The following is a 26,881-nucleotide window of genomic DNA, read 5'->3' as shown; positions in this document are numbered from 1 at the left end:
CTCCTTAGGCAGCTCTTCCAAAAGAAGTGTTCCAGAGTTAGGACAAGGGAAGCCTTGTGCAGAAAAGAAACTAGAAAATAAAAACATTTTTTGAGTAAAATTTAGTGCATTTCTTAAATGATAAGAAATACAACAAAGAAAATGCAATGAAGCAGGACAGGATTTAAAATATTGCACAAGTTTACCAAGAAGTTAGATCACAGACAAAAAGAAAACCGTTTGCAGTTTGGTAGTCAACTTCTTACGGCACACATGGCTCCTATACATAAATTTGAAAGTGAAATCTGATTTGACTGTGTTTAGTATTTGCATAACTGACAGGGCTAAGTTGAGTGTACCTCAGTGGTAGAGTGCTAGCCTGAACTTGCCAGAGAAAGCTCCACCTGATGCTCACGAGACCCTGGGAAAGAACAGGCACATTTACTTGCAGAGGACAGTTTAAGAGAACAATTAGGCTGAAGCCTAATTGACAAAATCTATTTTAACAGCAAATAAGTTTTGTGTACTAGCCTCAGAAGGTAGAAATTATCAGAACTAAGAGTAGTTTGTTGTTGTTGTTTTCCTTTTTAAATGCTTAATAATTTTAAATTGCTTCAGCTACTGGTTATATTTCACCTTGAATTAACATCTCATTTTTCTTCACCCAAGAGGAAGCATCTCTCTGATCTTGTGTTTCTTTGATACAGCATTTCCTTCTTTCCTTGAGGAGAAAAATGAGCTGGGGATTCCTACGTGATCTGCTGAGTGGAGTGAATAAATATTCAACAGGAATTGGAAGAATTTGGGTAGCAGTTGTGTTCATATTCCGCTTACTGATTTACATTGCAGCTGCAGAAAACATCTGGAAATACGAACACGATGAATTTGAATGCAATATCAAGCAGCCTGGTTGTGAAAATGTCTGCTTTGACCATTTTTTCCCTGTCTCCCACATCAGACTTTGGGCTTTGCAATTAATCATGGTCTCCACCCCTTCATTCTTGGTTGTTTTTCATGTTGCTTACTGAGAGAACAGAGAGAACAGAGAGAAACACCACAACCAGAAACTTTATAAAAGTCCAGGAGAGATAGATGGGGGATTGCTGTGCACCTACCTTATCAGTCTTATTTTAAAAACAGGATTTGAAATAGATTTTCTTGTTCTGTTTTATAAATTGTACAATGGATTTGAAGTATCACGTCTTGTGAAATGTGACATAAGACCATGTCCCAATACCGTAGACTGCTATATTTCCAAACCCACAGAGAAGATAATTTTCCTCTATTTTCTGGTGGCTTCTTCATGCCTGTGCATTGTATTAAATCTAAGTGAATTGAGTTATCTCATTTTCAAATACTCCATAAAATGTTATCTGAAGAGGTACATCAAGAAATGTCAAGGCTCAAAACGTGATTGCGACAAATCAGAAATCATTGGTCACAACAGACCAGCAGCTGCAGGACAGTTCCACAACAGCTCCCCATCCTTGCCTCTGAATATACAAGACAAATGTGGAAAAAAGCTCCCCATTGACTTGAAAGAAGAAGGTCAGAGACCACCTTCCCATTACACAAGCTGTATTTGACAAACTGCTTTTCCAATCAGTGCTTTACAGAACTGAAAGGACAGTTACGTAGGAGATATTTTTTCTCTTTTAGTTCCCCCTTACTTGAGTGGATAAATTCAGTTGCATTATGCATGTTATACACAGACTCATCTAGATCTGTTCATGTTGAGACAAGAGGTGTAGAAGTCTGAAAATTCCATGAAGTTTTAATATAAACACATACTTATGATAAATCATGCTGAAACAATTGCTCAAACAGTTGTGTTTTGAATATTACACGGAATTGGTTTGGTACAAGCAAAAAGAGGCTTTTTGTATGCAGAGTTGGAAGAACCTGGGTCTAAAACGCTGAACAGGAAGGGGATGTACCGCATTTGTCAAGTGGGTGGATCCAATAGCTGTTGAAATAGTGATCAGAAAGCGCTGCCATACAGTGGCTGCTGGTGTCTTGAAGTGAGCTGGATGATCACAAGCCCATTCCACTGGACTACTGTAAAACACCTCAAAGAAAACCAGTAAGAGGTAGACACGTCTAATTTAGCCCATGGTGATAAAGACAGACCTGGTTATTAGCTATTTATGGAGCACCTCCTTCTGGAGGTACGTAAGCCCTTTACAGTTTTTAGGGCATTTATCATCAGAACACATCCCATAAGAAAAGGTACTTGCTCAAACTTGTGCAGGCAGCATGTACCAGAGTAGAGAGTTAACTCCTGGTCACCTGCACTGATCATCTCCCGAGCCATTAGACTTGTTTTCTGCTCTTTGGCTGTGGCATCTAAGGGAAAAGATAATTCCCAGTTCCCTAGGATCTGAGTAGAGAAATGTAGACTGCACAATACAGCAAAACAGTAGCCAGCAGTCGTAGTATTCAGTAGTCTGGAATCCGGTCCCTTTAGTAAGGCTGAAAATACTGCTACTCTTTCAGTAGATTTCCCTGCCATAGAAAAACACATGAAATCTAAAAATACGAAAAGCCTCCAGTAGAAACAAAGTAAAAGAGAACCACCTATTCCCTCCCCCCAAATTTCAGAATAGTCTCTCAGATACTAGCTTGCCAGCTTGTGGCCAGTTAAAGTTTTACATCTCGAGTGACGCTGAATCAGTGTGTATATCAAGACATGCTTTACACAATTCAGAACATTTTCTGTTAAATCTATACATACACAGGATGTGGCTCAGGACAGAAATGCAGTTAGAAACTCTTTTGCAGCTACTGGACAAAACCCACCAAGCAGCGCATGAAGCAAAACCATTGCCCATCAGCCTGTGATGTAACTGTGTACTGCCAGTTCGAGTAACTGAGAAAAAAACCCAGAATTATCTTGGCCCTTTTGTACCCCAATGCATCGTTTTTTAAGACAACGGCAACACTATCAAAATAAAAAAATGCTTCCAAAATGAGTGTTTTTTAATTATTGAGGACAGATTTTAAGACAGCACATTAATGAAAAAGTATTTATTCCTTTTTTTTAAAGCAAGGTTTATTTGAGAGAAAATGAAGAGAAGCAAACACAGTTTAGACAACACAGGTTTCTGATTAAATTTGTGCAGTAGCTGCTCTCTAATAGAAAAATTATGTTAAGTCAGGGCTTGAAGGGTTTTAGAGCACCCCCTAAAGCTCTGTGGCTGGTCAGAGCTTCCCACTTAGACCAAAAATTTTCCTGTGGAACAAGAACCTTAATTCTTTGGAATGTATATGCAGGGTTTTATTTCTAATTCCTACCTTCAGCAGCCATGAAATGATAAATAAATTCCAAAATTAACAGGTTTCAAGTCTCAGAGGATACTTCAGTTTTGACTAAGCCAGCACCTTACATGAGAAATATTCTGAAAAATTATTACGGACCAACTCTGTGTAACCCCCGACTCACTTGTAGCAAACAGCCAGGTGGCTTTTACACCACGTGCTGCAAAATTAGAAGAGTGTTTGACAAAGCCACTAATGAAAAGGAAACGAGCATCACACAAGGCAGCTCTGTCAGATTTTACTTAACCTGAGAGAACAGAGAAAAAACTCATTACTTTCTGAACGCCTGCTCTTGGCCAGCATTTGGTCTTTTACTGGCTCCTTCCCTTCCACAGCCCTCTCCCCCACCTTTATACTCCTTTGCGCTCCAGTTTAAGTTTCACTCATCCATCCATCCATCCCTGAAGTCATTTGCTCTTACACTCTTGGTTCAAACGCGTTTGTAGACTTGGTCCCTAGATTAAAGGTTTAAGGGCTTTTTTGTGTATTCAACTTGCAATTCACAAACGGACAAAATTAAAAAAAATCAAGTGCTATGTTTTGTTCTTTTTAAAGTGTAAAAGCACAGTCTCCTGAATCACACAGCAATTGGTAGGAAGCTGACCCGAGCCCACACTGTACTGGAAAAATAACGTGATCACTCCATGCACATTCATACAAAAGTATTTACCTCATTCATATTTCAGAACATCTCTGCAAACATTAAAAGATCCAAACCGTATATAGATCCTCATTTTCTTTAAAACCCAAGTAATGTCCTCACCTTGTGACAGATGAGGTTTGGGGGAAAGAAAAAAGTCACAGGAAAAAGCAGGGCAGGAGCAGGAGCTGCTGCCCAACTCCTGCTTCAGTGAGCTCCTCTAGCCCTGGGGGCCTATACCTCAGGGTAGCATGTCCACGCAGGTGGGAGCCCCAACCATACTAATTCTTTGGCACAGAAACTAATTGCAAGAATATAGCCAATTACTTTTCCTCACCTGAGCCAATGACTGTTTTCAGTGTTAATTTTAAAAGCATCGCTCTGTCGCTATCCAACGGCCATAGACAGGACATGCCAGAACACTCTAGGACCAGCAGTTCCCCCATCCCGCTGAGAATGACCACCCCAAAACATGCGAGGACAAACCCACTACTCTCATTTACACTGGATCAGGGCTCAGACAATGCAAGATTTCTTTATAAACATAGTTAACCACAAGAGAGGCTGACTGCCAGTTTAAAGATGTCTTTCAATCACAAAACAGTCTGTACTCTGCATCCGGGCTCCTTGATTTGGTTGCTTTCCCATCAGCAACAACTGCTGCTTTAGTCAGCACATGCCTGATGGCGACAAGGAGTTTAACAGAAAGCGTGTTTGCTCAAATGCACCACAGTTCATGGGTGACATGTCTGGAAGAGAGAGACACAGAGGAAGAAGGAGAAAGAGAGAGGGGAGAAAACAGAGAGGGACCGGGCAGTGGGGCAGGGGCCGGCAGCACCCATGGGTGTCGGGGCACCCCACAGGCTGAGGTGGTGCTGGCAGAGCTGGGCTCGGCCACCCTGGAGCCCCCTCCCGCCCAGCAGCCCCAAGGGCAGGGGTACGGCTCCAGAGGAGCTGTCAGTCCAGGCATGCTGCCACAGCTATAGCAGGAGGTATTTATTATACATGACTCAAGGTAAAATATCTAAACGCAAATACCAAATTTATTTCCTCAGGAACTTTTGTAGCGCCCTCTGCAGCCCATGACATCTTCAGTCAGACCCTGCCTTTGGCCCCCACTTTAAGTTTAAAATACTTTTTTTGAAAAGGAAAAAAAATACCATACTAGCTTACCTGTTGGACAGGCTGTCAGTACCCACCTAAAAGGGAGTGTGCCAGGGAGGGCACTGACTGTATTGGTACAGCACCCACTTTAATTGGATTAATTGGGATAAGAACGAGACAATATTAAAAATTTAATTCTCAGAAATTCAGACCCTACATTCAGATCCAAACCAGAAATTATTTCCTGGGTATTTATGACACCGGCATTTTTTTCCTTTTTTTTTTTTTTTTTAAAAATAGCATTCTAGTATAGCACTGTGTAGCTAAATAGTTGTATGCTATTCTCAGTCTAAAAACTGCAAATGATGCAGTATCTATCATCGTGAATGTCAATGTTAAAACTATCTAACTTACACAACACAAAAGGTATCTTCTAAAAATTAACAGGTATGAGGTCTGTCGACAGTGACTGCAGTGGCTAGGTACATCTGAAAATGAGATTTCAGGCGAGCTTTGTGGATCCTCTCCAGAGGAGGTTCTCTGCCCTCTTCTCCCCTGCAGAAGATCCCCTCTACAATCACCACGGCTTGCATCCAACAGCAACTCCATCCAGGGAGAGCCCACGGCCCCTGTTGGGTAGAACACGGCATCATGTGCTTGTAACAATTATAATGATCTCTCCTAGAGTTAAAACACAAGGATTTGTTCTGGTTTTATCATTCTCAGACTGCACCTTTGATTTACTAACTTGGCAGAATTATCAGTTTAGTCACTCGGGAGTGATCGAAAGCGAGAGGAGCAAACAGGCTCCATTCAAATGGAAGCACGGGCTTTCTGAGAAGGTATGCAATTTAGCACCAGAGAGCAAACCAAGGGCTATGCCCAAGCTGAAATGCAGTTGCCTTTCCCTTTTTCATACATAATCCTCACTCTCACAAGAAGTCACTTCATTTGGTTGTAGGAATGTGCCCTCTGCACTGATATTCAAGTAAGCCATCAAAGATTCCAGGTGAATAGCTCAAGAGCAATCAAGTGTAGCATTTAATGCAAAGCTTTACATGGCAAGACAAGTTTATAGAAAAAAAAATCAAGCCAATCTCTCCCAAGATAAAGACTATTGTATATTACTGAAGGTAGGTCACATCCAGTAATGAGACTAATCCAAGAAAAATTTTTGGTACCACACAATCCAGCTGGCTTGTCCCATCCGAGTTAAGCACAATCACGCATGAAAGCCAACATCGTAGATTCCTGGGTACTGACAGCTCCCACCAACACATTCATGCTTTTGGTTACTCAACAAACTGGATACCTGTCGTTTCGTTTAGCAGCATACAGAGAAATTGCTCCAATCCCGGGCACTACTAGCGGCACCGCTTCTGAGGCTTGTTCCAGTGTGGAAAAGAGAGAGGTGGCGAGAGTGCTGCCAGGAACAGTCAGCAAGAGGCAGAAGAACGCGGAGGGAGCCTATGCCACCAACAGAGCACAACCACCGAGTTCATCTGTAAGATCACAATCTCACTTCCCTTTCAGAAAGTGCCTTGTTTATTCAGTTTTTAGCGGTATGGCATAAGGACTCACGTATTTTATAGATAGATACCAAATTGGTATTATCAAAATAAACCATCTGTTTTATAAACCCACTATTTACAAAAACGGTTTCTGAAGTTTTTTTGTTTTGTTTTTTTAACAAAAATTAAACTATACACCAATCTAAGTTACAGAAACAAAAATAACCTTTATAAGATCACATGTATAAAACAAGAAATGAAATGTGATTTTATTTAAGGCAATACTGGGCTACTTCACAAATCACCACCTCAAATATATACACTGCTCCACACTACTAATTTTCTATCACATTCACAACGGATTCTTTAATACCAAATATTGTTTTAAATCTCCAATGTAGCAAACTATTTTTATTCACATTTCCATTTTTATTATGGAATCATAAATGCTTTGTATCCAATTAAAAGCAATGAAAAATGTAGCTATAAGAAAACTATTATATTTATGAGTTAACTACATATGAATATCATCCATAGATACTGGATGTTAAAATTTACAAAAATGAGAGCGTGTCAGTACGTTTAACCTATGAAATGTGATCTTATCCAGCTCCTCTCCTGTAAATAAATGCTTTATGCAAAATAAACTGGATATGGCAGACTTAGCTAGTTTTAGTTCAAAAGTTCTTAATTTAAAATGATTAAAGGACAGTTTTAAAAACTTGCTCACTTAGTTACAAATTAAAATTCCGAATATAAATGTGTCATTTAATAGTTTAGACTTACAGACTGCTGGTGGCAGCAAATGATTTACAATAATAAATATATACAAAAAAAAAATGTATCTACAAATAAAGAGTACTGTTATACATGAGCAGTGACCTGGTGAAAGATACCAATCACAGACAACTCACAAAGATTTAGTTCATGGAAAGGACAATCTGATAGAAAGTTGAGGTTTTGATCAAGTATTTACAAAAATGAAGCAATTACTCTGTTCTTCAAGTCCCATAGGGATAAAAACAAATAAGAAATTTACATGACTTGTGTCATGTTTTTTGCTAGATTAAATCACTTCAAAATAAAAGAGCTCCACAGTTACTAGCATGCTTGATGGCTTCCTATTCAAAATAAATTTTATTACAGGTCATGGTTAAACACATTAGGTTTTCAGTATTTTGACTCCCCTTCCTCAGTACCCATAACAATTACTTTTGCAGCTGTAACCTCTGGATTATCCTCCCAACGTCCTTCGAGCTTTCTCAAACTGACGATAGGTTTCATTTCCTGAAGTTGCTTCAACACACGCTCAGCGCAGTCTTTAAGAGCCTTGTCTAAAACTATCTTTACATTATCACCACATGGAAGCCGTGATGGGTTGGCAAACGGTACAAGGGTTTCAGTTTCAGAACATGACCAAGTGACGTTATTACTTGCTACGGAGGTCTTCTCGTTGGATTTTCGCATGTTCGAATGGGATCCTTTTTTGGTTCCGCTGCTATGGTAGTCTCTTTCGGTGTTTTTCTTTTGCTTCACAGCAGACTCTTCAAGGAACTTGAGGAATGACACTTCAAAACCCATCGGCTTAAACGAGCTCCAGTCGAAAGCTGCAGGTTGCTCTTCGGCCGTTTGAATGGCGACAGCAGTCTCTTCCTCCCTGTGCGTGCTACTCACGTCAACAGGCAGTACTTCCTCAGTTTTTTCAGCTCTCCTCCTCTTACTCTGAGATACGTTTTTTTCTTTGTTTGCTCTTTTTAAGTTGTTTGATTTTTGCTTTTCTGAGGGGCAGGAGCTGGTCTCCTGCAAGTCACTATTTACAGTGGAAGAGATTTTTGCTTGATTTTCAGCACTTGAACAATCCTCGTTAATCAGTTTAGTAATGAATAGTTCTGTCAGTTCATCCACTTCATCCTTCTCACCTTTTTCAATTTCCTTTTGCGGTAACGTAGATGTGCTTGAATCATTATTGCTCACTATCAAACTCGGTTCAGGCTCTTTCACATCACTTTTTTTATCAGTCTCCTCTTGCTCACAAGAGGCTTCCTTTACTTGTGAGACAGAGTGCTTTTTAGATACAATAAGAAGATTTCTGTGTTGGGAAGTAAATGCTTTGGACAGCTTGTGACACTTATAATGCCTTATTATGTTGCTTTCACTTGTAACTACAGACGAACATCCCTTTATCATACATGGATACTGAGTTATGAACCTGCTCGTACATTCCGATAAGGCATCATTTCTTGCCTTTATTGAATACACGTGCTTGCCGCGTTTCAGTGAATAAGCCTTATTTTCTTGAACTTGCATTCCTTTTGAGTTTTTGTTTTCCAAGTTCACGTTTTTGTTTCGTTTAGTTTTCACTGACAGCCTGTTACCTTCTTTTCCCGATCTGTTTTTCAGTCCTCTCTGTTTGGACTTCAATGGTTTCTCCTGATTTGCTTTGCTTGAAATGTTTTCCTGACCTGGTGTCAGTCTCCTGGGTCTTATTAGATGATCTTTATGCTTGTCATTATGTTTGTTAAAAATATGCCTCAAGAGGTTAGACCTAGTAGCATAAATACGGTCACAGCCTTCACAGTCACACTTGAATACGCCATCATCTTCTACTTTGTTTGGCCTTATCTTAATACCGTGATCTGCCTCAAGATGTACAATGTAGTTAAGATACGCTGTAAACGAAGACTTACACTGAGACTGATCACAAGAAAACCGTCCCGCCTCTGGAGCCGATTTCATGTTTCCAATTTGTTCTGGGGTCATGTCATGAAGCTTCATATAATGTTGTATCAAGCTGGTAACTTCCTGGAAGATGCGAGAGCAGTCGTTCACCTCACACCTGAACTCTCTGACGGTGGGTTTGGTTTCCACCTCATCGCGTTCCTCTTTGCCTGGCTCATTCTCCTCCTCCACTTCAGCAGAGAAGGCAGGGAGGTCAGATTTGTGCACAGCTTGGTAATGAAGGATTAGGTTTTGTTGTATCGTAAAAGCTGCGAAGCAGCCCTGATGGACGCATCGGTATGGTCTATAAGGGCTGTACCTAGTGGGAAACTCCAGAGATTTTGTTACAGGCTTCCTACGTTTTCTCTCCTCTTTTTCCTTCCTGTACCTCCTAACCTTGCGTGCTTTGGGTTGTGCCTGCATACTACCAAAAGAGGCTGCATTATGCTGCTCCGGTGGAACAGAAACCACTTGGGGAGGTTTTTCCAGTCTTTCAGGAATATTATTTTCTGGCAGAAGTTTTTCCAAGACTTTTACAGGCTCTACAAACTCCTTTATCTGAGCTTCTTTGACCAATGGAGCTGCAGTTTTGTTTTCTATTATTAGTGTCTGCAAAGTTTTTATTTCAACAGGTCGCGGGGCTGTGTTTACAGTTTCATTTTGAGATCTTCTGCCATAAGGCCTTTTAATTTTTAATTTTACCATCTCCTCTGTTGTAAAATGATGTACAAGCTGACAGTGTGCTCGGAGATTAGAGTTTCTTGTGAATGTTTTTGGACAGGTAGCTACAACACATTTGAATGGGGCATACTTCAGTTGATGTTTCTTAATTTCTAGTATCATTTCTGCAGTGTACTGATGAACCTTGCCATAGTGTTTAAATAACGCATCTTTTGTCATAGCACTATAATTGCAGCCTGGATCCTGACATACAAAAGGCTTATTAACTTTATCACTAAACTGAATGTTACTTGCCTCTGAAGATATCTGAATGAGGGGCTTATTTTCAGTTGATACAACAGGAACTGCTGGTGCTAGCGTATCTGCTGGAGGACACTGGGAAACAGTCTCAGAGACCTGAATGGGTGAATCATTTTCTAGTTTCAGTTTTTGCAAGCCCTCCAAAATTTCCAATATTTGAGTATCATCCTTTTGAGATGTCTCAGACTGAGCAGAGCTACTCTTTACAGCGGTGACATTCCCCGTGTGCATGGCAAACTGTGCGGGAGTGGGTAGTTTTACACTATGTGCAGAATTTCCCAAAGAAGCCTGTGCATTATTTACTTGCAAGTTCTGTCCTGAAGCAGCAACGGTATCCTGAATTTCAGTTTTCACCTCAAGTATCTGTGAATTCATAGCAGTTTTAATTATTTCCAGGGTTTTTTCAAAGTTCTGCATAACATTGTCTTCTGAAATCTGTTCCTCCGAATTTGCTTGCACACAAGAATTTACAGCCATCATTTGGGAATCCCCATTTTCAGTTTTTACTGTTAAAGGGGGTAACGTCGTATGAGCCTCGAGATTTGTTTTGAAGTTCTCTTTGATACTGGCAATGAATAACTGATTGTCAACATTATTGAGTTTCTGTGTGAGATTTTCCACCGCCGCTTGAGAGCCACAATTTGCCAGCAAGTTGGACTGAAAACTTTCTCCCTGTATTTGCAGGTTTCCTTCAGTGCTTTTGGTTAGAAGTCCCACCGTTGTATTATTTACTGCTACTTTCTGTGATGTATTGGGCGCAGGTAAGGGTGTAGTTGCTTTTCTCTTCCTCTTTGAAGCACTGGTTCCCTTCTTATTCAAGTTGCTTGATCCTGAATTCTTGGGACTACTTATAACTGAAACTCGTGAACTGCTCCCTGCAAAGTTTTGCGCTGCTGCAACAGTATTGGAAAACGAGCTAGGACATAAGCCATTTTCAATAGTCTTTAGCATTAAGTCCTCTGTTGCAAAAACAGGCAAACTCTTGCACTCATTTATTGGAGGAATTTTGGCATTGAGGGTCCTGTTTTGGTCTGTTAGTAGGGTACTGGGGTTACAGACTGTCTGCAGCAGAGGGGACGCAGCTGAGTTGGGGAGAACAGCTGCATTTATCTGAGTTGTACCAGTGACGCAACTTGTTGTAACTACATGTGGAAGTACTTCTGTATTATCAAAGGTACTTGGGATGCCTGCAGTTTCCAAGGCTTGTTTTATAATTTGATTTCCTTCCTCATTCCCACTGGTATTGAAGTTAGACACATTGGCCCGTGGAAACATAGTCTGCAGTAAGGCTGTGGAACGATTTTCAGCTGCAAGTAACTGGAGGAATGATGGATCTTTAAAACACGTCTCTGGATTGAATGCAGACTCCTGGGGTTGCTGCAAGTTTAATGAATTTGAGGAAATAATCATACTGGCAAGCAAAGACTGTCCATTAGCCTGCAGAGCTTCTGGAGAAATTTCTGATCCTTCAAGAGGCTTACAGTAAGATCTCTTAGATAAGTGTCCACCAAGTGATCTAGGATTAGTGAAAACTCTGAAACACCTGCTACAGATAAATTTGCCATCCCTAATTATGGCTGGCCACTTTGCACGCTTGTTATGTTTTGGCTTCCTTTCTTTCCCATTTGGGCCCCGGCCACGATCTTTTTTCACCTTTTCTGAAGCTGGAAGTTGAGAACTAGTTTCATTGTAGTTATTTTCATTACTCAGTCGTGAGGGAAATATTTGATCAACAGTTTCCTCTTTTGGGAAAGCAGAGCTAGTGTTTCCTTCTAGTTGTGATGAAAAGTTATTTGCATTATTTTCCAGTTGTGAAAAGACTGAATTTGGGGGATTCTCTGCTGATGAAGGAAAGAGAGACATTGGACCGTTTTCTGCAGGCAAAGGAAGAAAAGGATCTGAACTGCCGTCAATATTCAGAGGCATAACTGTTTTTGCCAGATCATCCAACTGGGAAGGTAAGGTTGCACCAGACAGATTTTCCATATGTGAACATAAAACACTCTCAGGCTCACTTTTAATACGAGTAGACAAACTTGGATTTATGACACTTTCCACTATAGGCAACATAGGATTGGCCAAATTTTCTAGGTGGGTTGGGAAAAGTGTACTTGAGACATGTTGCACTTGACTGGAACAGGTGGGATTCAAATTAGGTTTGTTCTGTGCAGTAAAAGCAGCACCACTGGGATTGCCCACTTGCGACGGCATAAGATATACAATCTTCCCGTCGTTCGGCACATTTTGCAGATTGCTGGATTTTCGTGGTTTCTTATTTTTACGCTGCATTTTAAAAGCAGCATATTGGTCAGGGTGTGCTGCCTTCATATGTTTGCCAATGCTCTGTGACGAGTTGTACGTTCGAGTACACCCCTCAACCTGACAATTAAATTTCTGAATCGGGGCTGCTGGTGGCACAGTTGGAACTAAAGAGCTATTCAAGTTAGGCTGTGAAGGAATAAATGTAATACTTTCTAAAGTTTTTAAAGGCAGGTTATATAGATTAGTTGCAGCCTTAATACTGTCTTCAATTTCCAGTTTGGAAATGGGTACACTGTTTTGATATCCTGCCTGATTCTGCACACTGAATGGATTTACAATGCTCACTTGTCTTTCTAAGCTTTTTGATTCAAGGGCTTCTGGTTTTAGTGTGTCTGAGGTCACAGAAATATTTTGAATATTCTGAGTCTGACTGAGAGAGTCTTCTTCCTTTCTCTCTTGGAAAGCTGGAAGACAAGAGTCAACTGATGAGCACAACTGCTGGGCTCCAGGTTTAGTGGTATCTACTTTACTGGCAGTAGCAGCCAATTTACCTCTTTTTACAACGTTATCTCGGATCTTCTGGTTAACAGCAGGCACCTTAACACTGCTTGCTGGAATTGCCACTTCTGTCTTCACTGAACCCGTAGGAGACTGCTCCGAACCAGCATTAGGCATGGAATTGCTTTGCTGCAGTATACTTGCTGATGCATTTACACTTTCATTCCCTACTGGTTCTGCTTTGATTTGATTCCAGACGACATTTTCTCCTTCAGTAAAACTACTTTGGTTGTCAGCTGGAGGAGATGTCAATTCCTCTTTAACAGCAACTCCATTGGTATTTTCATTAGCTTCAGAAGGTTGACTAAGATCAGGCTGATTAGTCTGGCTTTCAGGCTGTTGCACTTTTTCAGGCTGCTTGTTGTGATCCTCAACATGCTTTTCCAGTTCGTTCTGAGAACGGTATACCTTTCCGCAGCCTGTGACTTTGCAGGTATAGGTATTATAGTGTTGTGCTTCGTGATCATAGAGTAAATAGGCTTCGGAAAACACTCTGCCACATTTAGGAAACATACACTTTGCTCTGAAGACTTGATGCTCCTTCCTATGCGTCAGCAGCTCAGCGTAACTGTTAAAACCAGCCTTACATTTCATCTGTATGCAGATATAAGGCTTGCTGCCACAGTGCATTTGTAAATGATCATTCAGGTGAGTAACACTTACAAAATGTCGTCTACAGTACTGGCAAATCACTTTTTTGCTTTGCATTTCAAGAAAACGTTTAGCTTCTTCATTATCTTTATGCCCCTTTGCATGTGCTATTAGATTTTTAAAATATTTAAAGCCTTTTTTACAAAATGTTACAGGGCAGGTGAATTCATTAACAGGTAGTGGCTTTTGAACTGGCACTATCTCTGGTATGTAAGGTTTATCTTTGTCATCATTTTCATCATCTGAGCCATCATTATCATTAAACACAATGAAGTCTGTTGAATAGAGACTGTTCTTCTTAATGGGTCGCTGCTCCTGTTTGGATACAGAATCAGTTTTCTGATTCTCGTTGGCAGTTGCTATTTTAGGAGGTCTTCCCAGTCTTCTCAGTGGTTTCATAGCAGCCAGTCTCTCTTTGCTGGATTTTTTAACATGTAAAGTTACATGGGGAACAAAGTTTTCTTTAGAATTAAAATTTTGGGCACAAATAGGGCAACTGTAAATTCCATCTTTATAATGTTTTTGTGCATGCCTAACTATTCTGTGACCTAGGAATTCTTTGTCGCATAAAACGCAATACTGCATATAAGCTTGCCAGTTCCTAAATCTAGCTGATATGAACCCCCTCTCTCTGAGTTTTTTAATTTCTCTCTTTTTCTGCTTTTCATCTCTGATACCCTTAAGAAGGCTTGTAGCTTCATCAAAAGTGCCAGCAAGGCCATTCACAGAAGTTTCTTTAGTCTCTTCTTGGCAATCCTCAACCTTCTCATAAACTTCACTATCGTTTAGTTCGTCTATTGATGACACGATGGATGCCTCCTCTCCCATCAGCGCCAGACACTGACGCTTGAGAGTTTTCCAGTCCCAGAATTCTGGATCAAAAGGCCACTGAGTTTTCAGTACAAGTAAGAGCTCACAGCGCAAAGAATTTGGTATTGGAAGATTCTCTTCATCATACTTCTGGTCAGGCTGATTATATAGCATTTCAACAGCATAATATGCATCCACAGTGGGTTCAAGAAGAAATTCACTCAGCTGACAAGCACGTTTAACCTCCAAATCATCTGGAAGTAAGCAGGAGATAGTCTTGCAAATAGATATCTTGACGTCTGTATTTTCACTGGATTCCAAGCGCAACGCTTTCACACACAGTTCAATGCATGTTGCAAGTCCAGCACCATCGATCTGTAAAGCAAGAGTAATTTTAGTAAGTCAGCTTATCATAACCCTTTCTATATTTGTAAATAAAAGATATCATTATTCAACCCTAAGTATCAGAAAAAATGCACCTGGAGTTTACAATAATACTTTTTACTTCAAGAAACATAGTGGTTTGTCTTTAGATGCTATTCCTGAAGTTGCATAATTTGTCTTCATGCTACTAAAAAACTGTGAAAGTTTACATACCACTAAAACACAAATGAATCATATGTTCTGTCTAGTTAGAGAACTTTATGACTGTATGTTACGGGTGTTCAGTTTATATTAGAGCAATATTGAGCCTTTTCCATGAAATAAAGCCTACCAGCTGTGTCAGTTATTTGAGATGAGCTTCTATGGAGCATTAAGTTAACACTGGCTAAAATTCAAATGGTAAAAAGTGCTACAGTAAGAGAAGCACGTGATCTTCAAAAAGATCTATAATTTAGAAATCACTTAAGGTATAAAGGTTCATTTTTATTTTTAAAGATTATGCCACTTCAAAGTCAACTGACCTCAACTGAACACATGGCTTCATTCCAACTGAAAGTAATAAGTATAGTTAAATGTTCCATCATTTAAGTGTTCCAAAGGTCACGTGGTCTTTTCTCATTTATACCCTCAGGCAACGTAAATTACATTTATGTCCACTTTACAGTCCCTTTATGCTGCTAAGGATGCACAGAGAGGCTGTGGTATACAGGAGAATAAAGTCCATCGAATTTATGAATGCATAAGTCTACTACCCACATGGTCTCCAATTTCTTCCATCAATGAAATGATCCACAGCTCCTAGAGAAAAATCAGTATGGCATGGAGCAGACAGAGCTCTTAATATCACAAGCCTCTGTGAAAGTTACTTTCCTCTCCCTCTCTAACTCCAATTTAGTTCAGATCTTTGGAAAAAATAGTCTTTAAGATTAGAAGCCATACCAGATGGCTAGATGTTCATGATTAGCCATACCAGAACTCTGCAAAAGGAAAAAAGGAATTTTTATTCTTAGAATTAATAGACTGAATTACAGAAATCTCCCAACTAAAAGCTTTCGGAAGAGCTCAATTTAGCTATAAACATTAAATAGTGCAACTACTAATGAGAGGAAACTAGGAAAATTAGATTACAAAGTTAGCTGAGATAGATCCAATGTTGTATTAAAAACTCTGCTCATTTAAGTCCACAAAAGGCAAGTATTTCATTTATCAAAACAAACTGCATTCTTAAGTGGCAATTCAAAAGGGGGTTTTTTGTGTGTTTTTTTTTTTTTAAACTTTCTTTAATTTTCTTATATATTAATATACACCTTTAATTTTCTCTCCTCATAAGCTTCTCCTCTTCATTTTCTGTATTATTTGAAATACAGAAAATAATGAAGAGGAATGTTAGGACCTGTTAACAGAAAATACCTCATTTAGAGGACATGGACAATAGTAGAGACTATAACCTCACCTTTAGTTTTTCCTTCATCTCAGTTGTGGCATCCAGCTCATCTGTTTATCCCCCAAAGTTTTTTTTTTTTTTTTCCAAAAGGAACAAAGAAGTTTTAATGATTCAAAATGAATTAACTTATAGTTTACCTGCAGAAGGAAGTTGCTACGGCCTTTCTTAAAACCAATTAGGATTGCCCCAAAGCTGATGCTACACAGAGACAGGATGTCTAAGCACCTTTCATAAATTTTCCTGATTACAGTTCCATTAAAAGTGCCAAAAATATTCTTTCAGGAGTATCCTTACCTCTGAATTAATTACTTTAATCAGGAAGAAAATGTGATAAACAGTCTTAGTTAACACAGAAAGTTGACGACATCTCTCTAGATACACTTGAATAGAAGGCTCTACCCTTTGCTGCAGTTTACTCCAGAAAAGAGTCAGTTCCCTAGAACAAGAGAACAATATTTCAGGGCCAGCAACGCAACCACTAATCTGATCACAAGAAATGCAAGGTTGAGAACAGTTTCTATTTTGTCTTTGGGAAAGGAAAAAATCTGAATTTATTCACACCTTATCTTACAGAGAAAAAGCTTTTATTCATATACCCACACTGTTAGTATCTAATTTTCAAAATGATTACAATGACTCGATTCCAGAAGGACAGATCAGAATAAAACCAGTATTACCATAATTTATGCTACATAATTTACAGACTCATGATGTGGCCTTGAAAAAAAGTCTTGCAAAGTAGTTTACTCTTCACTCCACAGACTGGAATTTTACACTTCTGACTTCGTAGTAATTCCTAACAGCTATAGGAGGATGCCTTTCCTCTGTGGTAGATACATTTTTCTCGAGCTGCTCTGCTTTAAGAGCTGAATCTAACTGATTTAGTGAGAAATTATCCCCCAAAGCCAAACAGTATTACTGTATCTACATTAACTCACTACTTCATTCCTCCTTAGGTGCAAACAGCCAAGAGTATTTAGTACCTTGTGGAATGGTGTAACCCCCAAAACTTTAGCAGAATCTGTTAAAGCAAAATCCTGGATTAGCAGATGTTCTCCTGCTGCTACACATAAAAAGGAGGTGCACAAACAAAGCAAATTCTTCAGGAACTGTACAGGTTTGGAAGTACAACCAAACTGTTAGCAGTTGGAAATTCAGACCAAAACCAGCTCAAATATCTGCTAACAAAGACCAATTATTTGTTCCCACATTAATGAAAGCAAGCCCTAAACAATAAGTATCTTCATCTAGCTTATTATTTTCGTTACAGTAGTAAAAAGCTCCTTCTTTTCTAGAAGTTTGTTAGAGAAAAAAATACTGCATTATGAAATAAGGGCAGATGGGAACAGTACTTATGCATTAAATGTTGACATAATGCTGACTAGCTGCCTGCAGATATTAAATTCCTTATTTCTACAGTGTAAGATTACTGTCAAGAGAAATCATTAACCAGCTACTGGTATTTGTAAATGCCTCATCATACATGCAGCCTTCAAATTCCCATAATGGAAGCTAATCTTGTCTTTACTTTTTTTTTGTCCATTTTCTTTTTTAGCTTTCCAAGAGCTTTCCTTATCTCCTTCCTGTTCAGCTCATAGATTTTATCAGCTAAAGAAAGTTAACTTATGGCTTATGTATCAGCTCTATCTTTTCAAAACTAATTTTTGTTCCACTAGACTGAAAACAATATTCAAACTCACCAGGCACAGTACATCTCTCCTTGCTGCAGCTGGCGAGATAAAAATGCTGCACATAAAATTAGAGCACTTTTTTCATCTCCATCAGATTCTAGGTTACAGATCATTTCTAGAGCATCTTTGCAATCGACTTCTGCAATCTAGAAGCGAGGAAAAAAAAAACAAGACCAAGACTAAGAAAGTGGTTTCATTTTCAGACATACAGTCATCTGATCCTTTGCAAAAAGACAGTAATTTAGAACTTAGTGAATATTTAACTCTATCAGATAGAGATAAGCTTGAATGCAAATCAGTGCGTTTCTAGATAGTCAAAACTGATTATGCCACCAGAACTGTTTTATTAAAGTGAATATAAACTTTTTTCTCAGGCATAAGACTTATTTGTATCTACTGTCCCAGTCACCTAAAATTTTAACATACAACATGAATTATTCTTATATATTACATACATTTAATCACAATAAGCAGATTTATAACTTTAAATTGCAGCCTAACAAAAAGATTATGACCTGAAATTCTAACCCAGTTTACTACTCAGTGATGTTACTACTGCTTTAATACAATAGCTGAGTGATTCATGAATCTGAAGTTTAACATGAATGTTCCAGTATTTTTTTAAAAAATCAAAGATAAAAAGAAAAGGGAAGCTGTACAGCAAGAAGCAGGTCAACTGAATGCTCTTCTAGAAGAACATTACAGTCTCTGCAGCGTAACTTATTTGTTCAAGCAATGATGGAAGCACTTAGTTTTACAGCAAAACAAAGGAAAAACCACAGTTACCCGGTAGTACTAGACAGTTGTATCAGTACTGAATCAGCGTACTTGTAACAACTACTGTCTAATTTGATTCTCAGCAGACTGGTTTGATTACATCAATTAGCGCATCTGGTAGGACATGCTGGTATTTATTCTTTGACACTGGCAGTTGAAGAATAACGTAACCATTGCAACAGCGCTGTTGGAAGTATCTCTTGAGAAATCACAAGACCACCCAAAGCAAGAAACAGAAGTGCTCACCCAAACACCCAGCCAGTTTGGTGCTTTGGATAAGGTGGCAGCACAGCTTGGCTGGGCACCATGGTATCCAGCTATTGGTCCAGCAATCAAACTACAATTTTGAAGAGTACAGCAACTAATTTTTTCCTCTAAATTGATACTTTGTAAATATACTAATAACCCTTGATTGAACATCATTTGAGGTTTAATAACCTCGAAGTCATCTTCAAAAGAAAACTGCATTTTTCAAGACCTCAGAGAAGATGGATTAACATAACTGTAATACCAATTTAGATTGAAGGTCTGCTTTGCTCAGCGCCCCATCTCAGACGGGGACCATCAGTTAAAAGCTTAGGGAAGAATAAGGGAAACTGAACATACAATAAAGGGATTTTTTTCCAAAATGTTTTTCTAGCCTCTAAGAGTTCTTAAGGGACCCAGCTTCCAGCAAAGGTCTGTACAGGTCCAGCCATCAAGTCTGTCAGTCTAGCATTTCACATACTGCAGATCTGAGTTCTTCACATTATTGAAGCAAACTATTAGACCAATCCAAGCTGAAAATGATCTCAAATGCTACTTTTCTGCCTATTCTGCATGGATATCAAAAATTCCATACCACTAAAGACTGAGCTATACTTCTTTACATTTTACTTTTTTTTCCATTTTCTTATTGTTCTCACACTGCGAAACAACTATCCTTCTCAGTTAAGGAGCCCACCTTGACATGTTAACAGCATACCTGCCTCCTCTTGGTAATACATGAACTTTCCAGAATGGTTTTTAATACTGCAAATGATGCTGCAGCTGAAGCTGCAAAGCTAAGCGACTCAAGCAATCCAAGGTTTGGAAATACCTGAATTAGGTTCTCTGTGATAATCCAGTTTGAACTTATCTGTATGTTATGGCATCCTAAGAAACAAGGCTACCACCCCATTCCTTTTGCCCACGGGATTCACAGTTCATTCACTGACTAAGCCCATTCTGCTTTGGGAGCGCGGTGGGGCTGAGTAATGAAGAAAGCACGTTTGCAGAGTCAAAAACTCCAAGTTCCATTGAGAGTCTTTGGCAAACAAACATGAGATTGCACAGCCCTGTCACAGCTCCTCCTGAGCCTGTTCTGGCAGGGCCCTACAGCAGCCAGAGCTGGGAGGGTAAAGACCAATCCGATCCTACTGAGCATCGGAAGAACATGTCCAGTGAGAAGCTGCCATCTTAGAATTTAGTCTATATCTAGGGTAGGAAACTTTTCCAACTCTAATCACTGCATAGTTTTCATCCCTTTAAGATCAATTTCAACATGCTTAATACTTATTATTAAAAAAAAAAGATGACAGAGGCAAAAAGACAGCAGAGAGATGCAGACAGTCAAGAAAGCTGACAATTGCAGTTAGTTTTCCTTTAAGAAGGAAAAAAGCTCAGATAAAACTTTGGGGTGGGGTGAGAAATGAAGATGTCACCTGAAAGAATGCAGAAGAGCAAAGCTGTCTTCCCTTCTTTGACTTTTGCATTTAAATAAAAAGGATTTTATATTTCAAACCAGATCAAATATCTGATTTAATCTTCGATTTCACCCAGGCATTTGGGTCAAAAAAGGTTACATTTATTCTCTGAACTGAAGGTAGCATCTAAAGACCCCCATTCTATGTACTAGGTACTACACAAAAAGCTATAGTTAAAATAGTAAGAGTGGGAAAACCATTATCTTCACCTTACTAACACGATCTGAAGCAGAGTTTTAAAATACTTCGAGCAAAATAAAACATAAAGTTGTAGCAGAGCCAGAAAAAGCCTACTAGCAACCTAATATTACACTTCCACAAGTGTTTTAATCGAGTCATTACTAGTCAGTTTAAAAGTGACTTAAATGAAAAGAAAAAACAAAATACCAAAAATATTTTAGATCATATTTTAAAAGAAAAACCTCTTCTACAGAAAAACAGCCTATGATTAGTGACTTCTATTATCATTAAAGAAATAAGTCAAAAAAAGTTCTTCATTTTTTACTTACTTCTTCCATTAGCTTTTCATTTGGTGATCCTGAACAAAGACAGACCAGGTAGGTTTGCTTGAAATTGCCTTTTGCATTGATTTCTGGATGGTCAGAGCACAGTTTTGCCAGGGCAGTAGCTTGCGTTAATTGCTTTGTTTTCATTAGGTGCTTAATACGCATATCCAGCAGGATGGGGCCTTCAAACACTAAAAATTCATTCACTTCAAAGAAAAACAAGCCAAAATATTACATACACATTTCACAGGAGGTTACAGAGTTAACAGATGGCATTTACTCATTCATGGTTAACCCCTAAAATTTATACAAAAAGGTACAAAAGGTACGAAGCATAGATGAGAAAAAGCGTCTTTGAGAACTATACTTATTATAACGATTCCCTGCTACAGGAGACCTGTTATCTACCTGCAGGGTTTAATTCATTCTAATTTCTTGGCAAAATAGCTGCACACGAAACAGATTTAGAAAGCATATAAATATTAAAATATTCAGATACCATTTAATTATAGTTCTACAGTAAGACAAATAACACAAAACCACTTCTCTCACTCCTTCTTTATGTGTTTGTGCTACGCCTTTGATAATAGTTGCCTTTTAAAGACCTTGCTACAGAAGGATAGATTTGATAAGTGTAGAAGCATCTGAAGTTCTTTGTATTGGTGTTGAATATTTTGTATTACACATCCATACAATGCAGTCAAACTCCTTTAAAAGTTTTTCAGCCACGTAAGTTTCCTACAAAAAAGAGGCTTGTCTTGTATACACTTGACTGTGTATAGTTTGACACAGGAATGGCTGTATTTTATTCAACTATATTCTGCAGATATGCTGCTACCAGAGTTAAGACTCTACTGTCTGCACTAACAATCGAACTCTAGGTGCTTCAGTGTAAGGAGTAAGAATACTACAAAAAAGGGGAGCACAGGGTAATGTTCCTACTCTTACGTATACATCTCAGGTCTCATCCAGATCTTCAAGATGAAAATTACTTCAGCTTTGAAGCATAAGGTTTAATACTACCTCCAAAATATTTAAAGTTAGTTATTAAAACTAGATAGACACAGAGACAATCAATTTTGTTTAATCCTTTTGACATCAACCCCTCCCTGAGACAACAGTTTCCACAAGCTAGTTACTGCATGAAAAATCTTTTTGGTTTTCAATTACCCACATCTTAATTTCATGACAGAATTTTCTACTGTTTTTTGTTTCTGTTCTTTCCTGAAAAACAGCAGATTCATTATATTCTTTCAATGTTAGGTTAAAATCTTGATCTTTTCTAAATGAGATTTTTTTCCAGCCTTTGAGTATTTTCATCACCCCTTTCTGAAACCTTCTGGGCATTTGCAGCACTCACTTTCTGACACATCTTGGTAGAAACATTCATTATATTCCTCTTCATTTACTCGCCTCGAATTTCACTTGAATCATGTTTCCTATTCACCTAATTTATATTTTCTTGACTTTCAAAGTCCTGTTCAGTCTTGATGAAATAATTATCATCAGCATCTGCAAAATTAATTACCTCTCTAGTATTTGGAGTGTTAGTATACCAAACATGAGGCTTACTGAAAGAAAAAAGATAATATCATTTTATTCTTTGCTTACTCGCATCCTAGTTAGTTTTTTATTCATGACTGTCTTTCATTTTATCTCATGATTTCTCCTTCTTCTAGCTACTTATACAGGATATTACTAAAAGCCCATCTTGCAGTCGAAATTAGGTCAACGGTTTTCTTTTTTATCATTCTAGTGCACAGAATTTTAGGGCAGAAAATACTGCCTTTTGCAGAAATCAGGCCTGTTAGACCCCATCATTATCTTTTATGCATTTTCAGATTTATAGTTGAATTATCATTTCAACCAACTTGTTAGTTATTTGTTCAGGATCCTCGTGCACTGTTACAAATGATCAGTGATGGCTCACTGATGTGTAAGAATATTCAGTCAAATACGAGTTCTTTCTTCCTCTCTCCATGTCGATGAAGATATGACCAGATTTTTATTCATGTAGGAACAAAGGAAAACTAGAGCGCACTAGCAGACAATTGGTAGATGGTAACCATTTCTGTGTTTATTAGAAGACATTTGCCTTTTAACCAGCAGAATAAATGTTCTTTTAATGTCACTACCAATGCCTTATAAAAAAATGTTCATACTCTTGTCAACCCACAAATGACCTGGAGATTAATTACATTCAACAGTTTTAGCCTTGCTCTTCCTCCTACCAGGTACCAGTAATCCTTTCACCCACAGTGCTTACTCCCAGCTAGTCTGCCTGGAATAACATTGGAACATTTTACCGTATTTCTGTAACAAAATACAGGAACACCTTAGACTTTAAGCTACATTAGTAACCCAAGACATTTCACTGTGATTTATTACTATAATTACTGCATTTAATATTTTAGAGACTGTGTTCTATCTGCTAGTCCTCAGTAATCCCCTTCCTTTAGTGTTTACTGCTTCAGCCAGCCTACCTTGCATAACCATCAGAACATTTTCTGTTATCTTCTCAACAAGATATAGGAAGACCTCAGGGTTAAAGCTAAATATTAGCTCTTAATCCTTTATTCTAATCCAAGTGATTATAATCATTGCAGTTAACATTTGAAAGCTCATTCAAAACACAAGTTTTAATTATATTTATTTTGTAACTGAACTATGTATGACATTTTGAGATGAAAAACAGTGCTGAGGTTGCAGAAGCAGGTCTATGGTGGGGAAGAGTCTTAAGAATTTTTTTTAAAAAACATTTTATAAACATATTTTATAGTGTGATGTCTATTTCAAAAGTTATTGTAGACAAATTGTTAGTTTACCATAACAAATATAACTTCATAAAAATGCTTTGAGGCACAAGTGCTTTTTCAGCACGAGTTAGTTAACCTCTATGAGCACAAAACCTGAAGTATTTAAGTAAAATTATATAGTTTATCAATAGCATGATTCTTGGAAGAATTATTAAATGTCATTTTTGTGCAATGCTCCACCATTCATTAAAATTCACACACTTAACTTTGTGCAACGCACGAGCAGAATTCATATAAAATCACAGAACTAACATGAGAGAAAAAAAGACAAGCAGCTGATATCTGACAGATGGTACTATGATCTACCAACTCTTGCAAATCAACTTGGAGATACGGGAATCTAACTTTTCACACACAGTTTCCCCATTATTCCCTTGAATCCCATCGGAATCTCAGGTCATACTACCAAGTGATTCCATGTCAAGTCCACAAGAACTACTATGAACTTTTATTCCAGGTAATGCTTATACCATACATGAATTAAAAAAGAGAAAAGATAATCCATAGATTAGTAGCACACAAGAGCATGAATAAGCTGCGAGCACAGTTCTGTAGTAATAAGTTCTCTATGGTGGACAGTCCACATGTATGTCACGTTTTGGCTGACTGGAGGACTTGTAGAGCACAAAGCAAAGAATTTTTGCCTTACTGAAAACACTCATAATCCTACTAACTCTACTCTTCGCCAATTCTTGGGTAGGTATAGATTAATCTACCACAGACCTTTTTTTCTTCTCAACCTTGCTCTGGCCAAGGAGGATGAAGGCAGGAGGTGAATGTACATGTGGACTATCCATCTCAAAGAACTTCAGTTACTAGTCAGTAACCTCTGTAGTCATCTTCAAGTGTTAGTCCACATGTGCGTTCACACTGTGGGTGACTGAACTGTACTCGATACTTTCATATTTACCTGGAGCTGGGTCTCAGAATCCTTCATGCAAACAACATCTCAGCACAATTCTGCTGAATGTAGCACCAATCCTGGATGCTTCTACGATGGCATATTGTCTGGTGAAAGGGTAAAAGAAGTTCCAGGTGGCTGCTTTGAATATACCCAGGATGCAAACACTTTTTTTTTATTTTTTTTTTTTTTTTTTTAGTGAGGCTGCTGGTATCATTCGACTTCTGGCAGCGGATGCTCTGATTACTGAAAATAGTTCCATGCCGGCTGTTTAAATTCTAACCTGCCTGTTATCCACCCTGATAATCTCTGAATAGTTATGTTTGTATCCTTGAACGTCTTTTCAGTGGGACATACTTCAGAAGTCCATCTACCACATTTAAACTTATGAAAAATTCAAGAACTTAATTCTTGACATCCAAGTTTAAGTATTTAAGGATAATCAGAATCAGATGAAAAAAAGCAGCAGCAGCAGCCTGGCTTTTTGTAGGGTTATCTCAGATCCTTTTCCCCTAGACAGTTCCTCCACTCACCCTCAGTACCAGCTGAGGAGATACCAATGACAGCTTTGAAGGATTTCACCATCACTACAAGAAAATGACAACCTCAAGGACGGAAAAACAGATTCATGCTGAAAAGCACAAGCCACAGAAACTGAAGGTGGAAGTGCAGTAGTAGAGTGTTTTACCCTTGCACAAGCTATCACATAATCCAAACCATTTAGGCATACTTCAACTTTCAGTCTTTGGTATGCTAAGCAATAAGGCCGACCAGATTAGCCACACAACTTCAAGAAACATAAATTTTGGTTGCCATGAATTCAGATCAGCTTCAATTCAAGATTAAATCAGTCCTGAACTCAAATTAAGCTATCTGGTAGTTCAGGAGGAGGCCAATAAGACAAAAGACCCACTATCATGTGAAGAATTAAGACTATCTTACTAAGGTTTCCTTCCCTAACCAATCAATAAAGCAGAGAAACATGGAAAATTCCTCTCTCCAAATACAAGTGCTTCCTGTTCATCGTATGCAACCTCAAGAAAAAAGTAGCCATGCAGCTGAAACCTGAAGTAGTAGAAGGTCCAGTCAACATGCAAATGCAATGCAATATCTGATAGCAATATGAAAACAGTTGCTGAGTGCTAAAGTAGGTGAACCATTTACTTTCAGACTAATCAGTGATCACAGCTAATACTGCCATCTTGAATTTAATGATGTGGATAAGATATTTTATTTTCACATGTAGGATATCTTTCCAAATTTCTTTCTGCTTTGGTACTGAGACTAGTTGTTCCCACTATTTGAGGTCAATGGAAACTGGTTGAGCGGTGCTCCACAGCAAAGAATGTTACCAACGTGCTTGTAAGGGATCTCTGAAATATCATTTGAGAAGACTGGTACTCTGCTATCCTCATGACCTGATGGGATCATGTAACTTCGGGTGATGTCTTAAGTCTAAAATGTCCATGATGCTACATAGACAAAACTCAAAATTTGAAAGACATTCTTCAAAGACACAGAAGGCAGGTTTAGGTAGAAAAAGAAGAAAATTCACATGAACAAGCAAGCAATTTACAGCTTCTGAACACTCTTTTAAGAGATAATACTACTGAGGAACCAGAATTTGAATCGAGAAGTTGCAGGCCTAGTCACATCATTGTTGTGGGTCCTGTTGGGTAAAGACATAGGCAAGGGACAGAAGCAAGAAATAATAAGATATGTGGATCTGGGGGAAGGATCTCTCTTTTCGGCACTGAACTGCTCTAAAGGAGTGGAAGATTACCTGGACATTCTTCAAATGAATGTAGATTGATTCATGACACAATACCAAACAGATTCAGGAAACTCAAAAGGAGTTTCTCTCAGGAAATCTCTCAGATGGCACCCATTAGTAGTACTATCAACTCCAGATGTCCATTTAGTGGGCCCACAAATGACATCCAAAGACCCTGCTGACAATTCAGTTTCTGCAAATAAATTATCTTTGGAGTCACCAGTCAAGAATAAGAAAAAAAATATATTCCCTAGCTCATTAGGAATCCAAATTCCCATTTCCAGGCTAGTCCTCTATACAAAACAGATTAGCATTGTGGGAACAAGCACAGA

General features: G+C 38.5%; 2 protein-coding genes across 6 annotated transcripts in view; one reads left to right on the top strand and one right to left on the bottom strand.

Moving 5' to 3' along the window:
• The first annotated feature begins 713 nt into the window (after positions 1-713).
• On the top strand, positions 714-6,614 carry GJB7 (gap junction protein beta 7). Its single transcript, XM_072855420.1, is given in 2 exon segments — positions 714-1,416; positions 6,478-6,614. Coding segments are annotated over 2 exon segments (840 nt in total).
• The window catches only part of ZNF292 (zinc finger protein 292), a 57,591-nt gene continuing 36,165 nt past the window's right edge, over positions 5,456-26,881 (bottom strand). Inside the window, exons 5-9 of one of the 5 annotated variants that reach the window (XR_012041407.1) lie at positions 21,062-21,264; positions 18,061-18,197; positions 16,655-16,796; positions 6,354-14,907; positions 5,456-5,670 (exon numbers count right to left, since the gene is read on the bottom strand). Coding sequence is in view for 4 of the 5 variants with exons in the window: in XM_072855416.1 (XP_072711517.1) it covers positions 7,723-14,907; positions 16,655-16,796; positions 18,061-18,197; positions 21,062-21,264 (7,667 nt within the window). In the remaining variant the exon portion in view is untranslated. Of the gene's footprint in view, positions 5,671-5,978; positions 14,908-16,654; positions 16,797-17,343; positions 17,382-18,060; positions 18,198-21,061; positions 21,265-24,784; positions 24,878-26,881 lie in introns of those variants that run through there. The other 4 variants (XM_072855417.1, XM_072855418.1, XM_072855416.1 and 1 more) reach the window with 4 other exon arrangements.

This window comes from Ciconia boyciana, chromosome 3 (assembly GCF_034638445.1).
Source record: "Ciconia boyciana chromosome 3, ASM3463844v1, whole genome shotgun sequence".
NCBI classification, from domain to species: domain Eukaryota; kingdom Metazoa; phylum Chordata; class Aves; order Ciconiiformes; family Ciconiidae; genus Ciconia; species Ciconia boyciana.
Note: the sequence above shows the minus strand (reverse complement) of the source record. Positions and strands in the feature narration are given on the sequence as shown.